The 15,129-nt window shown below is 31.3% G+C and overlaps 1 protein-coding gene across 1 annotated transcript in view; it reads left to right on the top strand.

Moving 5' to 3' along the window:
- Window positions 1-4,111: 4,111 nt before the first annotated feature.
- The window catches only part of LOC121132640 (prohormone-4), an 82,520-nt gene continuing 71,502 nt past the window's right edge, over window positions 4,112-15,129 (top strand). Inside the window, exon 1 of the mRNA XM_040728069.2 lies at window positions 4,112-4,472. Within this exon, the coding sequence (XP_040584003.1) occupies window positions 4,358-4,472 (115 nt within the window). The 5' untranslated portion in view covers window positions 4,112-4,357. The remainder of the gene's footprint in view (window positions 4,473-15,129) is intronic.

Consider the following 15,129-nt stretch of genomic DNA (forward strand, 5'->3'; position numbering starts at 1 on the left):
TAAACAAAACAGGAAATAGAAGTAGAAGATATTACTATTATTATTGAAATACGAGTATTCTTTTAGGAATATTCAATTTGAAATGTTATGTTATTTAGACGATTTCCAATGTATACATTTTTTTCATACGTCAAACTAAAATACTGATCATTAAATATAGCATTTAATCGTATGTTGTTTATTTCAAATGTAATATAATATTGTAGTACTTTCGTCGGGAGTCTTTGACTTATTATTTAATTTCGGCAGTTAGGAAATATACAATTATAATTTGTTGAAGAAAACCGACTTGAATCTGACTCAAAAAACTCGAATTTCATATAATTAAGTTCCTTAATATTGAAGCTAGAGACGTGATTTTGGTTTCAAAATGTCTTTTTTATCATTATCTATTAGATAAAACAGGTTTAAAAGGAAAAAAATGAATATTAATTTTTTTGTAACATATATGAAAACTTAAATAATGCAACTAAGCTTAACATTTGTGCTAAATACTTGTTGCCAAAGAAAAGTAGGTATATATGAAATCAATTAAATTAGCAGGCACTGAAAGTACATACCAAAGATGTTTAGATTTAATTTTGTTTTTGATCGTTTAGAGTTGAGAAATGTAGGATAATAAGAGTAAAATATGTCATCCTTGCAAATATAATAGCCAATTTATTATCAGTGATTATGAAATGGGGATACACGTACACTTTGGTGTACTTGGAGGCACTCCAGGGGGTACTTGAAATAATATTTTACATGTGGTACCTAACTCATGGGCGTCTGCAAGCGGTGGTGTGAAAGGGCTGTATTCCCCCAAATTAAGGAATTTTTGTTTTTTTATAGAAAATTAAATATTTGATTTTTTTCCCAATAAGATGGAGGGGCTGTAGCCCTCCCAAATTAAGGAATATTTGCTTTTTACAAGAAAATTTAATATTTGAATTTTTGTTTCAAAAAATTTAACATTTAAAGTTTAATTTTGAAATTTTTTGTAAATAATAATGAATTTTTGAAATGTTTATCCAAAAAATTTAATATTTAAATTATTTTTCCCAATATTTAATTTTTATGAATAGCTCTTTATTTTATATCTTTAGAAAAAAAATTTAATTTTGGGATTTTTTTCAAAAAAAATAAGCAATTCCAAAAACCAAGCGACCTCCCCCCCACAATATAATCCTACGGATAACTATTGTTACTAAATTTTCAGAATATTTCCTATAGTGTTTGTCACTTAGGGACATAATTTAACATCTCGATAAAGTATTCAGTTTTAAAATAATAAAACATCTCAATTATAACCGTTACTGTTTTGATTCAATAAGTTATTTTATGTTATCGTCAATTAGTCAAAAATTAATATATAATTTGCATTAAAAATAATTATTGTTCTTAGAAATGAAATATCCCTTCAACTTGCCACATCGGTAAAACATCTGGTCGGAAGTTCAAAGATAATGAATAAGAACTTCTTTGTATAAATTTCCAACATCAAACATGGAAATTCTTAATAAATGGAAATCAGCTATACTAATTTGTTATATAGCTGGTAAAAAAATACTATACATTCATTCTAGTAATATCTAATGAGTATTTAACATATACTCATATTACTGTTTAAAAATCCGTTGATAGCTCTAAAAAAGTTGCTTGGTTTCTTCCTTTAATGCATTTAGATTTTGAAACAGAAACTACTTAGATGGACAAATGTGAAAAACTTTCTTTTATGACGTCATGATTTTTTTAAGCCCAGCTTCATCATTAGTGATGAAAATCGGGTACATTTTTTAGCTCACTCGTTTTTTGTAGTTGGCAAACTAAAGAATGATTTTCTTTTCCCCCGCAACTGTGTTTATTATTTAACTCCTTAGTAGTGAACTTTCTTTTCTATTAAATTTAATTTTATTCAAAGACTTCTTTCTCCCCCTCCTTCCTTGTCATAATTGGTTATAGTTGATCTAATAAAACGCATGACAGCTAAACTTCCCTCCTTCAAAACATTCTGCAAATTGTCAGGGTTACCATGTTGATTTACGGTTTCTTTTTTTTAACATGCCCAAAATGCTTCTGTTTAGCATCATAACAATTTTTCACTACCTTTTTATGTCTTCTTGGCTGTCAAAAATTTCAAATATAATAATGTGTTCAAGTAAAAGTTTAAATGGAAAGCGAATATATATTTTTTCTGACAGAACATAATAATTTAATCCTATTACCAAATAATAAGATATTTTGCAATATAACTTTAATTTCAGCATATTATAGCAAGTAGATATTGTTTGGCTTTTTTTTCTTTAAAAAAAAATATTTTTATGATGTGGCTTAGTAATTTAGAAATTTTTTTTTCCCCCCCCACAATTTATGGAAAAGACCATAAAAAAAAGAAGACTGTTCATTTTTTTAAACTAGTACAAAACAGATTAAACAATAAGTAACAATATGGCTGACTTCTGGGTTGTCTCCATGTGGCCTATATCCATCTCCCCTCATCCCCTAAACTTTTAAATCTTGTAAAATAATGCCTGCTACAACTTTCATCCAAATTTGGATTCGCTCCGAAATGCCATCATGACAGCAGGGCAACTTCATACTCTGGACTGTAGCGAAATGTCTATACAGATAGACATAGACAAAATCATCACTACAAACATTCCTATACGTTTACTTTTGTGGATATAATTAAAAAGAATTAAAAAATAGGTACTTTGACCCTAAATAATAGGTTGGGGGAAAAGTAATTTCTTATTTCCCGAAATTTTTTTAAAACAAAATTTATCTCGAACATTATTAGTCAGATCGGATCATACGATAAAGCGTTGTAGAGGTGTGACTGTATACTACAAACACTTTTCGAACATCTTGTGCATGACCGGTTCAGTTGTTAATTATCGAGCCTCGAGTATTGAGGTTTCAAAGGAAGAAATTGGGCATATTTTACATTTTTAATAACTGGAAGGGAAGAGGCGTCGAAAGCGACCAAGTAATTTGTGATGTATACGGCAGATACTTTTTCGGTTCGTGTTTTATAACAGTGGTTCCAGGAATTTCGTTCTGGTATAGTGGAGGTGCATGAGGCACTACGCACTGGTAGGCTTATCTTCAAAAATGACGATGAAATCATAGAAAATATCGAGATAGACCGTCATGTTATCAGTCATAGCATCGCCCAGGAGCTCAACATCTACCATAAACGTTTTATGATAGAAATTTTTATCGATACAAAAAGAAACTGGAATAGAAGATGAATCGTAGTCGCACACACCTTTGATGACGCGCCAGAAGCTCCAGGAGCTTGGAGGGGAATTTCTTATGCATCCACACTACATGCAGGTACTGGCATCAAGTGACTACCCCTATTCCTGTCTATGGACAGCGTGATTGGCGGTAAAAATTTGGCCTCTTTCGAGGTCTTGGAATTTTTTTTGTCCGAGTTTTTTTGCCAAAAGGGAAAAGGGCATTATAAAGTTGAATTCTCATTGTCAACAAGTTATTGAACAGAACAGGGCATGCTTGGCTTAAATTGGATGATTGTTACACTTCTTATAAAGTATTGAAATAAAGGGAAAAATACAATATTACTTTTTTCCACAACCTAATATATTCATGGATGTTCCTTTTCTCTCCTTATTTTTTACCTGTAGAATCATAGAGAGGAGCCAAAGAGGAGACTTTCATGAAAAAAAAAAAAACCAAAAAAACTGTATGGCACTATCATGAGTCTTATTTTTATTATATATAACCTACCTATAAAATGCATTGCAGCCTCCATTTGCGCTTTATTAGAAACATTTTCTCTTCCCTTGTTTGAAGAGCTTTCATCCTTTCTAAACGTTCTTGCTTTTTATTCCCTTCCATTATCGTATATGTAAAAGCTTTCCTTCACTGAAGGGGGGTTGGAAAGTTATTATATATGTATATATAGGTATATAGTTAGGAGACATTAACCTATATACGTAGTGAATATCACCTCCCATTATATGCCTTCAAATTTCTTTTTCAAAATTGGGGGAGACTTTGTAATATATATTTAATATATAAACAGATAACTGTAGATTCTATAATATACTATGAAATCCATGATGATTCATGAGAAATTGCACTTACCTACTTAGCAGGCCCAAGTGAAGAACAATCTATGAGGACCCGCCGTCTCCGTCCTCACCTTCCTTTCCCCGTGTTCATGAGGATACGCTTCTTTTTCTTCTACCATCACATCTCCTTCTTCGTGAAAGAAACCCACTTTTTCCCACTATTTTGGTTTTGGACTCGGAGGAATAAGGAAGAATAAGAAGAAGGATCTTATATTTCTAATAGATTATATTTTATTTGTGTACTCAGAGCAGTAGTCGTATTTCTCGCAGTCGTCATGAAGAAAGTTGTACTTATTTTCCTCTCGGCATCTGTGTTTTCATGTGCATTGGGGATCGATCTGAGTAAACTCTATGAGATCTATAACAAAAGGGAAGCCATGAGACGGGAATGTAAGTTATTTTTAATATATTTGATTAAAATCAACCCAATTATATATTATGTTGTGTAGGATCATTACCAAAATAGTTAAATGTATGTTCAGTGGGAAGGAAATAACACAAAGGATCATACAATAAAATGTGTATTTATGTACAATATATAGATATTGATTTATTTAGATCGAATGTACCCTTCCCTACGAAATCTTTCGTGAAGAGGTATACATTTTGTAGGATTTGAAAGTCATTTCTTTTATGAAAAATGTTTACATTACAATTGTGAACAACAGCCCATATACTTCAAGTGAATGACGAGTCTCAAGTCTTTGGCACACAAGTTCAAGTCCTTGAATATTTTCTTCATCGAGTTCACCTCAAGTCTTTAGAAAATAAAGTGTACTTTAAAGAGAGTCCTTTATATCCTGTGAAAAAGATGAAATGTTTGACAAGTCCAAGTTAACCTATTCCTCATCTCTGATAATAGTACATAGATCGGCCTCTATTGGTGTAAATCAAGTTTGCATTGATTTAATTATTTTCAATTACTCTATTTGTCTAATAATATAAAGGGTTTATAATTTCAATAGTAAGCAAAAAAAAAAAAAAATTAAGAAAACATGTAGACAATGTTTTTGCAAAACTTTTTTCACACAATATAGCCACCTTCATCTTCAATCACAGCCTCTACACGTTGCCTGAATGCCATACAGGAGTGGATGATAAACTGTCCCATGCAGCCACTATGGAGGACTTCAGTGAGTCCATATTTATGCGTGAGGTCCTGTTGGTTTCCCTCTCCAAATTGCCCTATACAGAAAAGTCCAGTGGATTCAAATCTAGTGAGGAAGGGGCAATATCTCTTTGTACCAGAATCGACCCATGTTTCTTTAATGCATACATTTTGGCACTTGGTGGACGTGTGAGAGGGGGAACCGTTCTGAGTCTACACGTAGTTACCCTGCGGCTAGTTGGTCTTCAGCAATTGTAAGATGGTGTACCGAAGAACCTTTTAATAGACCTCATGGGCGATTTTTTTTATCTAGCCTTGAAAAAGAACAGAGGCATCGTCTTTCCATCAGAGGCCACAGTCATTGTCTGGCCCAGATATTTGGTGTGGTAAACCCCTTGGACATTTTCTTTTGTTTCTGCAAGCTATTGGCCTTTCCAGCAGTTGGGAATTGATCAACTATGAAAATCTTCTTGTTCAATTTTTTTTTTCACAATTGACACATTTTTCTTGCACCTCTTTAGCCTCCTGGCTTTGATTCCCTCAGTGAGAAGGTGGTTTGGGGTACTTGTGAAAGAAACTAATCCCAATTTGTGCTTTATAGCCCTAAGAGCCACAGATAAGTCGTTGGCGAGGCGATTCATCGACTTAGTGGGATCCCCCTTTATATTCTTCTCCAAACTTAACAAGAACTTTGTATCCCTCTTTAAATTATTACCTCCACTTCCTGACATCTTAGACAGCTCTTATTCATATTTATTTTCATCTTGGCTAGCTTAAAAATCCGGATCATAGAACGCCTAACAATATCTTCATCACATCAACTACAGCATGTAGGAGATCTGAGATGCGCTCCGTTTTTGCTTGTTGCTCGCTCATGATGGTGAAATGACTAAATGAATAGTATAGTTTGTTTATGTAAAAAAGGACGGCGGAAACAGAATATCAAAAAATAATCATAAAACCTTTTCATAGTAATTAGAAAATGAACATTAATTCATAGTCCAAGTTTTGCTGCCCTACCCTGTACAGGGTTGATCTTATCTAGTGGTACACATTTAATATTTTCAATCCGGAATTATTTTGGTGCAAAATCATAGAGGAGGACAACAAGACATCCTATCTCTGAACAGAGCAAGCTGGGATGTTTGGAAAGGACAAGGAAGATTCACAATTTTCTTAAGGGCAACAAAAGTTCAGCCATAGTTTTGCTCTTTTCTGATGAATTAATTAATGTCACTTTGTAGAACAGCCGCTACATCACAACCGAACATCCAGACAATGTCTCAGACTCACAGGAGTGTTCAGTCTCTAGGGGCTTTTATCAGGAAAAAGTGGAAAAAGCTTTAGCCTGACTATACAATCAAGATCTTCAAGGGATTTTGGTCACTTATTGATGCTATTATTTGAGCGGAGGGCTCACATATTGAATAAAAGTTGTGCCTATCACTATTTTCTTATTATTTTGTTAAATCTATGTTTTTACAAAACCTCGTTTAAACTTTACTCTAAAATAATTTATAAAAATAAAATGCGTAACATTAGATAAGATAAACCCTGTACTTTTCATTCATCTATTGAAAGGGAACTTGTTTGATATAAACATTGGCACATAGGAGTGAAGTTAAGATCTGAAGTTTTTTCTTGGTGAATATAAAAATAATATGCAATTTTTCGTAAAGATTTCAAACACATTGTTAATGGTAGTTGTTTAGTTGTAATATCAATTTTAATGTAGGGTATTTTTTGGAGCTAACTTTCACAATAAATCGAGTATATTAGTGTAGAAGTGATAATTGATAAATAATAGGGGGGGAAATATGTATATTTAGAGGTATAATTGGAACAAAATATAATTTAATCTAAAAAAACTAAAATATGTATACATGGAAAGTTTTTAATTAATTTATCAAACTTAACACAATTAAAGTGATATCAAAAAATATATATTTAATAAAATTCTATAAATTTTTACTTCTCTTTGGAGGCTTTTTGGCTACGTTTTTAGGTGTTGTCTCACCTTGCCTTTATACCCAGCTATTCTTTGACCTCAAATACTAATATCCCACTCAACACATAACCGATTAACTTCATATAACTATTAAGTTAACCACAAATAATCATATTTTTATAAATTAAAAAGTGAAAAAGATTTTAACTAATACTTAAATTTCAGAAGTAAGTTAAACATAATGGATAAAATTACTGTTTTCAAGTTGCCAATTCAGAAAATGAGTCACAACTCCGGAGTAGGTGTACTCACCAACTTCAATGAGTTGCAGCTGATTCAATGCTTGATTATTCATCCAAAAGGAGTATTGCCAACTGATCACGTGTTCAAATTAATAACAAGCCATGAAATTCTAGGGACTTGGAATAATCACGCATGCAGCTTAGCTAGTTTCTCAGTATTTCCCCTCTAAATGAAGTAAGAGATGAGGTTGGCTCTTTTTTTTCTTTGTTTGTTTCAACTAATCTTTCCTTTTTATATCCCCTCGTGGATGAATACAAGTTCTGCATAATTACTTCAGGTCTATCAAATTCCATTTCCCCCTCTTATGTTTATTAATATTGCTATACTGGTTCGACTTTAGATGTAGCAGGGCCTTATGAAAAACAGATAGCACATGCACTATATTCCAATCTGGGTAGGGATAAGAATAATTGAACATAATTTTACTTCTAAAAATATGTAAAAATATTTTTATCTTCTAAAAATATTTTTCAAAGGTCTCTTTTATAGCCATTTATAATTGATATTGAATGACTTTAAAAGGAATGAACTAATATTTCAAAATAAGGTTTTCATGGTATTTTTTGTTGCAGAATTGCTATTTTAGAATAATATTTCAATCAAAATAATTGTTCATGTGAGTCTTTTGCAAAAAAATCTTTTGAAAGGGGCTTTCAGGGATTCCTAGATTTAACTTGATTAAGCAACTTTAAGATGTGATAAAATTATGGAATATATGGAACATTGATGTAATTTTATCCATTTTCTCAGATATTGGAAAAAGTTTTAGATGTAATTGGAAAACCAAAGAAGTTATTTTGAATTATGTCACGAATTGATATATACATTATATAGGCATTTATTTTTCTATCGCCCATATAAATATTTAAGTATTATACTTTTTAGCTACATACATCACACTTTAAACTTCAAATATCTTGTTTCTTTGAAAGAGGTTATGCTCAACAGCTGAAATAACTTCGGTAGTAATGTCATTTTAACTATTGTGTTACTATAAAATACCTGCATTTGGACTGACAAACTTTATTTTGGACTGGACTGAGAGGACTGCAGACTTTTTAATATTTTTAGACCAATCCAGTAATAGCCACCATACATTAAAAATTTAATATACCAATTGGTCAATTAAAATCTGAACACTTCGAATAATAAGATATAATATAATAATTAAGAATTTCAACAAAATTAATACTATAAATAGGTGTGACTATGAGATCTCTTAATCATTAATGTAGCCACCCTTAGCAGCAATTATGGCTTCCAGGCGGCGGTAGAACGTCTGGTACCCGCTACGGATATAGTCCTCTGTTATGGCATCCCAGTGTTGGCTGAAATTCGCTTTGAGGGTCTCTGTGTTTGGAAAACGGAAACTGCGGATCTTCCCCTCAACATAAACCCAAAAGGTGTAAGGGTCCGAAAGTATAAAAAAGAGTTCAAAAGACTCATTCAAAAGGATCTTGTAACTGAAGAGATGTGTTTCTTTCACTGCTGATGTCAAAAGTGTCCTTTTCAAACTCACAAAGCTATTTCTACCCACTTTTTTGATAGGTCTCTGGGCCGTCTGGTGTGAAACTCCGAGATCTCTTTCATGGGCCCTCATGGACTTGAGGGAATTAGCCTGTCCTGTTTTCTTTAACACCTCCGAGTCCAGTTTGGCATTTTTGTTAGAGGTCTTCTTCCTCCCCAACGTTTCGGACTTTCATCATGAATTATTGAATTACTAAGTGTTCAGATTTGTATGGACCACCCGGTATAAGATTTCGAGTTTATTTATAGTAGCTTATTTGTAATTTTACCCACTATTTAGTAATGACTATGGACTTCGTAACTTTTTTGATTATGAATTGAATACAGAAACGAAGTACAAGCATGATTCAAAGAAAATTTGAAAAGATTTAACTATTTACAAGACAAAAAAAAAGAAAAATAATATAATTGTTCCACAAAAAATGATCATAAAAGTATTATAGAAAATCAATTGAATCTCTTTCAGAATATTAATTTTAAAATTCAATCAGTCCTAGAAATTGTTTTGTTTTCCTCTAACTTTATATTAAAGTGTTATTTGTTTATGCTTTGTTCATTATTAGTATACATGGAGTTTACCAACATTTTATAAATTAAATGAATCATTCATAAATATAGATTTTTGAAATCAACCCTTCAAAGAAGCTTGCTCTTAACCAAATTTACCACTAATTAGTCGAGATTAAAACTTTCCATTTGAAATGTAAGGATTCTTATAAAAAATTTATCAAATAGCCTTTGTCTACGTTAATTTCTATAATTATAGTATTATATCCTTACATTTACCATTATGGATAAGTTAATTGAACGAGAGAGAGGATGTTCTGGACTTTTAAAGCTACAAACACATTTTTAGTATTTAAAAATGGATTTTTATCTGAGAGAATGGTTTATGTTTATTAGCATCATAATAAAAGGAGGACCCGTGTAAACATGAAACTAATTATAGCGATTAGAAAAGAAAAAAATGTTGATGTTTGTTCTCTTTCTTCTTTTCTGCCCATTATTTAATCAGTCTTGGAGTGTGTACATCTTCCTCTAAAAGAAGAATTCTTCCCTATCTTTGGTGTATATTGATTTAAGAAATTGATAAATGGATAAATTTATCGGGCAACCCGTTATTATTTACTCATCTCCATTATATAAATTTTGAGAGGAAGACGATTTACAATGTCTCCATGCATAGAAGACATTGTAAATCGTCTTCCTCGATGTCCCAATCTACTCCCCAATGGCCTACTAGGACAAGTCCTCGCTGAGGAGATCTGATATATCAATCCTCTTCTCCTACTGTGTGCTCATGATGGCGACTAGTCAATGTTTTTCTTAGCTATCGACAGCTAATAATGTGTTCTACAACATTGAGCATACAAAAATTCTAAAAAAATGATCTCTCAAATTTGCATAATAGAGATGTGTAAATACTAACAGTTGGCCCGGTATATGAATTTCAATATAACTATTATATTTTCCCTGCACTAATGCTATTTTATAAATAAAAGGTTCTCCTCCTTATAGGAGTAATTCATTTTCCCCCCTCAAGATCATATGACCGGGTAGCTGATATGAACGGTGTTGCGTAAGGGCTTTCACAATGAACTTCGGAATGGATGGGGAAGTTGTCATTTCCAGAAGCAGATAATTTTGGGATTTGCTAGCACAATGGTAACATACTAATAAGTGGGAACATTTCTTCCACTTTCCCTCCAGGTTGCGGCAGTTCTTTTGCTTACATCTTATAGAGGGATTTCATGTGACGTCCCCCATTTTGGGGACCTAAATAGACAAGTTTTATAACAAAGAAACCACTCTTTTCATTAATATTAAGGAAAATAGTGAATTATTGGTTATTAAAATGAGATCAACTGTGCAAAAGATATAAGCCTTAACCCTCCCCCAAAAAAAAAAAAAAAAAAAAAAAATCCTCTATGTCCTAGTTTGATTACATATCTGACCCTAAAGTGTATTAAAATATATTATTATTTCGTTATATGTACAATCTCAATTCTATATTGCACATAAAAATTAACTATTACAACGGAAATAATAATATATTTTTCTCTAATTGTACTAGTTTTCTTGTCCCTAATCGGCTAAAATAAATAAATAATTACTAATTTAGACATTTCATAAGGATCTTCAGTATCTATTTCTTTGAATTAAGTCAAATATCAGTGCTAATCATTACCCTTAAGTAGTATTATGTATATGCAAGTGTTCTGTCTTTTTTATTCACAAAGCCATTTGATGAAGTTCCATCAAGAATTATTGAAAATATATCAACTTCAACCCCCCAAGATGGCGTCTCCTACATTTAAAATGCAATTTATGAGGTAAATGAATAACTTTACATTGATATGTGAAAAAAAATTATTCTTCACATAAACGTATTTTTTCAAATTAAACACATTTATCTGCAAAATTAATTAATAATTATCTTCCATGTCTTTAAGCAATTCATCGACAGAATTAATAATAAAACGTTTAATAGTATGACGTTCATAAATCAACTCATCTTCATTTAATATTCAATTTTTATTAATTAACAAATACTGTATGTACCCTACAGCACATTCAGAAAGCAAATAAATATAGTCTTTGTTTTCAATTAAACCATTAATTATTATTTACTTACGTACATTAACAAAATAATTATATAATTAATGAATGTTAGGAATATTCAAAAGCCAATAAAAAATTATTAAATTTCAAAGGATTTCAATTTGACACAAATTAGAAATATTGTTAAATATATTGAAGATGGAATTGCCAATATAATAGATATTCATAGTAGAGTGGGTCAAAAATTAGAATATACAGTAGAGCGGTTTGATTTTCAACTTTTTCCATTTTTCGATTATAGGTATTGCCATATGATATGAAAATTACCTATGTAAAATTTCTTTTTTCTAGGATGTCATCTTTAGGTAGCACATCTTGTTCAAAGTTTGAAAGGAGACACAAGCTCTTTATTTCGTGAATAAGAATTAAAATACAGCATTAATTAACTATTATTCTAACCTATATATATATATATTTCTAAAGCTACCCTATGTATCAAAAAGAGCGAATAACAAGAAAATTTAGATATTTCGGAAAATGTAAACAAAAAAAAAGAAAAAAAGGATAAGTAGAATAAAAAAAATTCCTACACTTTTCGTCTTTTTTTGTTCCATAGAATAATCTTAGAAAAAAATAACACTTTTTATAGGTTAAAAAAATGTATATTAAAATTATTTAATACAAAGTAACTAAAAATTTCTTTTAAGTATCTATATTGACTATTGACGTTTGTTTTCATAATTTGATGATGTGCGAAATAAGCATGACCTTATAGGACAATAGAAATATGCATAGATAATTTTTATACCATATGGCAACTTTTTCACACTGCCCTAATCGAAATTAAAAAAAAAAAGAAGGTTAAAATACAAATCTCTCTGATATACAGTGTGCGATTTAAAATTGTGGACTTTTTGATAACAAACAAATAGCGTAAATTTTAGCAAGAATGTAATGGAGTACTACATTGAGACTTTATCACAGACTTCTTTATTGATAGATCCAAGGAGCTCAGAGGCAGCCGTACCACTATTTATCGTGCCAGAGACTTATTCACCTCCACCATGGTCTTGGGTGTTTGGTGAGACCAGACAAAGTCTACCCTCTCCTTTTTGCGGAGAGGAAGGAGCGGATTGATGCAGATGCTTACATCGAATTTATGCATAAGAAAGTGTTACCTTGAGCCAGAGAAAAGTTCAGGGAAAACTTTGTCTTCCCTCAAGACAGAGTTCCGTGTCTTTACGCAGCTTATACCAAGGCTTTCCTGAGACACCACTTTCCATACATTTGGAACCTTAACATGTGGCCGCCCTTCTTTCCAGATGTGAACCCCTTGAACTACTCTATCTAAGCACATCTGGAGGAGAGGCTGTGGGAGTGTCCAGTCTCTAGGGGCTTCCATCTAGGAGGAGTGGATCAAGCTCGACTCTGACTACATTGTCAATGTATTTAGGCCTCGCATTGAGGCATTTTTTTAGAGCTTAGGGTTCACATGTTGAATAAAAGTTGTACACATAACTATTTTCAGATGGTTTTGTTGATAAATATCCTCACAAAACCTCTCCTTTAAATTTTACTCTTTAAAAATTGAAAATAATAAAATGTGTACCATTATATCAGCTCTTTACTAAAACTATAAGTGGATTTGCTAACAAATAAATGGAAAATTCCAATCTTTTTGTAATGAAATATTTACAATTAAATATCCTTAATTTATAATTAAAGGAAAATACCCAAACAAAATAAATATTAACGAAAAATTTCAAAAGTATCGTTTTTTCTTCATTAAAACATTTAATAGTAGATGAAACACTAACAACATTTTCCCCCCTTTCAAGTACTAAATAATTAATAGTCTTAAAAGAAAGCCGTCTTTAATTATGAATTCTTAAATTGCTATTGTCTGAAACGATAAATTTATAGGTCCCAAAAGAATAAAATACATTTTCCTAAATGGCAATGCATATAGCATATGAATTTGTATCAAAAATGAAATTATAACATTTTAAATATGATACTATACATTTTTTTCTTGTTGATACCCAAACTAATATTATCTATATGTTAAATGCGATTGTTTGTGTGTATTTGTGAGGGAATCACGCCCGAATCAAGGAATAATTTTGTTGAAATTATTTAAATAGCTTTTTAAGGCTCCAGAAACGGTTGTGGTAAATTTTTTTTTTTTGACCTTCAAGGGCATGGCGGCCTTTAAAAATAATTATTGTTTCAAAAAAATAATTTTTTTGATAAATAAATGACTATTTTATATGAAACAAAATCTTTTTATCTCTGTAGACTTTTTTTTAAAAGAAGGGTGTACGATTTAGAAAAGAAAAGAGAATAAAACAAAGGATTCTTGACAATAATATGTAAGATGAGCGAATGATAGTTCAATTTGAATACTTTTTTTAATCTTATAATCAACATGGGCAAATCTACTCTATCACTTAATAAAAAAGTGATGCAATGAAATATACCAACACTATCATACAACGATAGTCCAGAGCGAGGCTCGTCATTGGCATCTTCCCGGCCATCTTGGAGTGGTTTGTACTGCTGAGTAATTTCTTTTTTATTCAGAAAAGTTTCAGCGTATGACATTGCTAACATTTCAAGTGTTTTTGGGGCACTTAATTTCATTTTTTACAGAAAAATGAAATGCAAATTCTTTGATCCATTTTTTTCAATAACATAAAATCGCTGAGCACACAAAATATTTAAGCCATTATACCTTTCACAAACAAACTAAACATATTTGTTGTATTTAACGTAAACAGTATTTACATTAAATAAAGGCACGTGATTTATTTTATCAATTGTAATTTTTAGAAATTTACAGCAAAATTGTATTTTTTATATATTGGTTTAAATATTAAATAATGGGGATTGGGATTATTTTGAAATCGTCTCATCACTAATTATTAGTGAAATGCATATAAAAGCGTACATTACTTTTATATCAACTTCTCCTCTCGAGTTATTTTAAATGTAGAAGATGTTCTTTCATAATTTCATAATATAACAGATAGCGATTTAAAAAAATTAACATTAATCAGTAGTACTATATGTCTTACTCCCGCCCTCTCCTTACACCCAGCGCTAATCATACTACGGTTCCAAGATGAACTTTCTCCGTCATTCATGGGGCATGTACTTTATACTTGGATGTTCCCTCCTCAAGAATGATAGAATAATAACAGCTTTGGAAAGTAAAAACATTGCTCAGCTTACAACTACAAAAAGTCTCGCAATCGTTTTAGATCGTATTGTTACAACTCTAATTATACAAATGCTCTCTAATATCGTGTTAGCTATTGTAGCTGTAAAATAAGCTAGATAGTATTTATAATCTTCACTTGTGCTCAACTGTATTGATATTCATATACAGAATGTTAAGATCAAATCGGTGCACTTTCCAAAATATTTGAAATTGTACAGAGCCAACATTTTTCAGCAGATTCACTTGAAAATTGGCTTTAGTTTTATATTTGAATGTTGAATAAAATCACATTTGATGTTTATGTCTCCAACATCAACCAAGGACTGCATCAGGACCCGGAAGGAGGAGCAAGCATTGACGAAGTAGTTCCTTTGCA

Source organism: Lepeophtheirus salmonis, chromosome 2 (assembly GCF_016086655.4).
Source record: "Lepeophtheirus salmonis chromosome 2, UVic_Lsal_1.4, whole genome shotgun sequence".
NCBI lineage: Eukaryota > Metazoa > Arthropoda > Copepoda > Siphonostomatoida > Caligidae > Lepeophtheirus > Lepeophtheirus salmonis.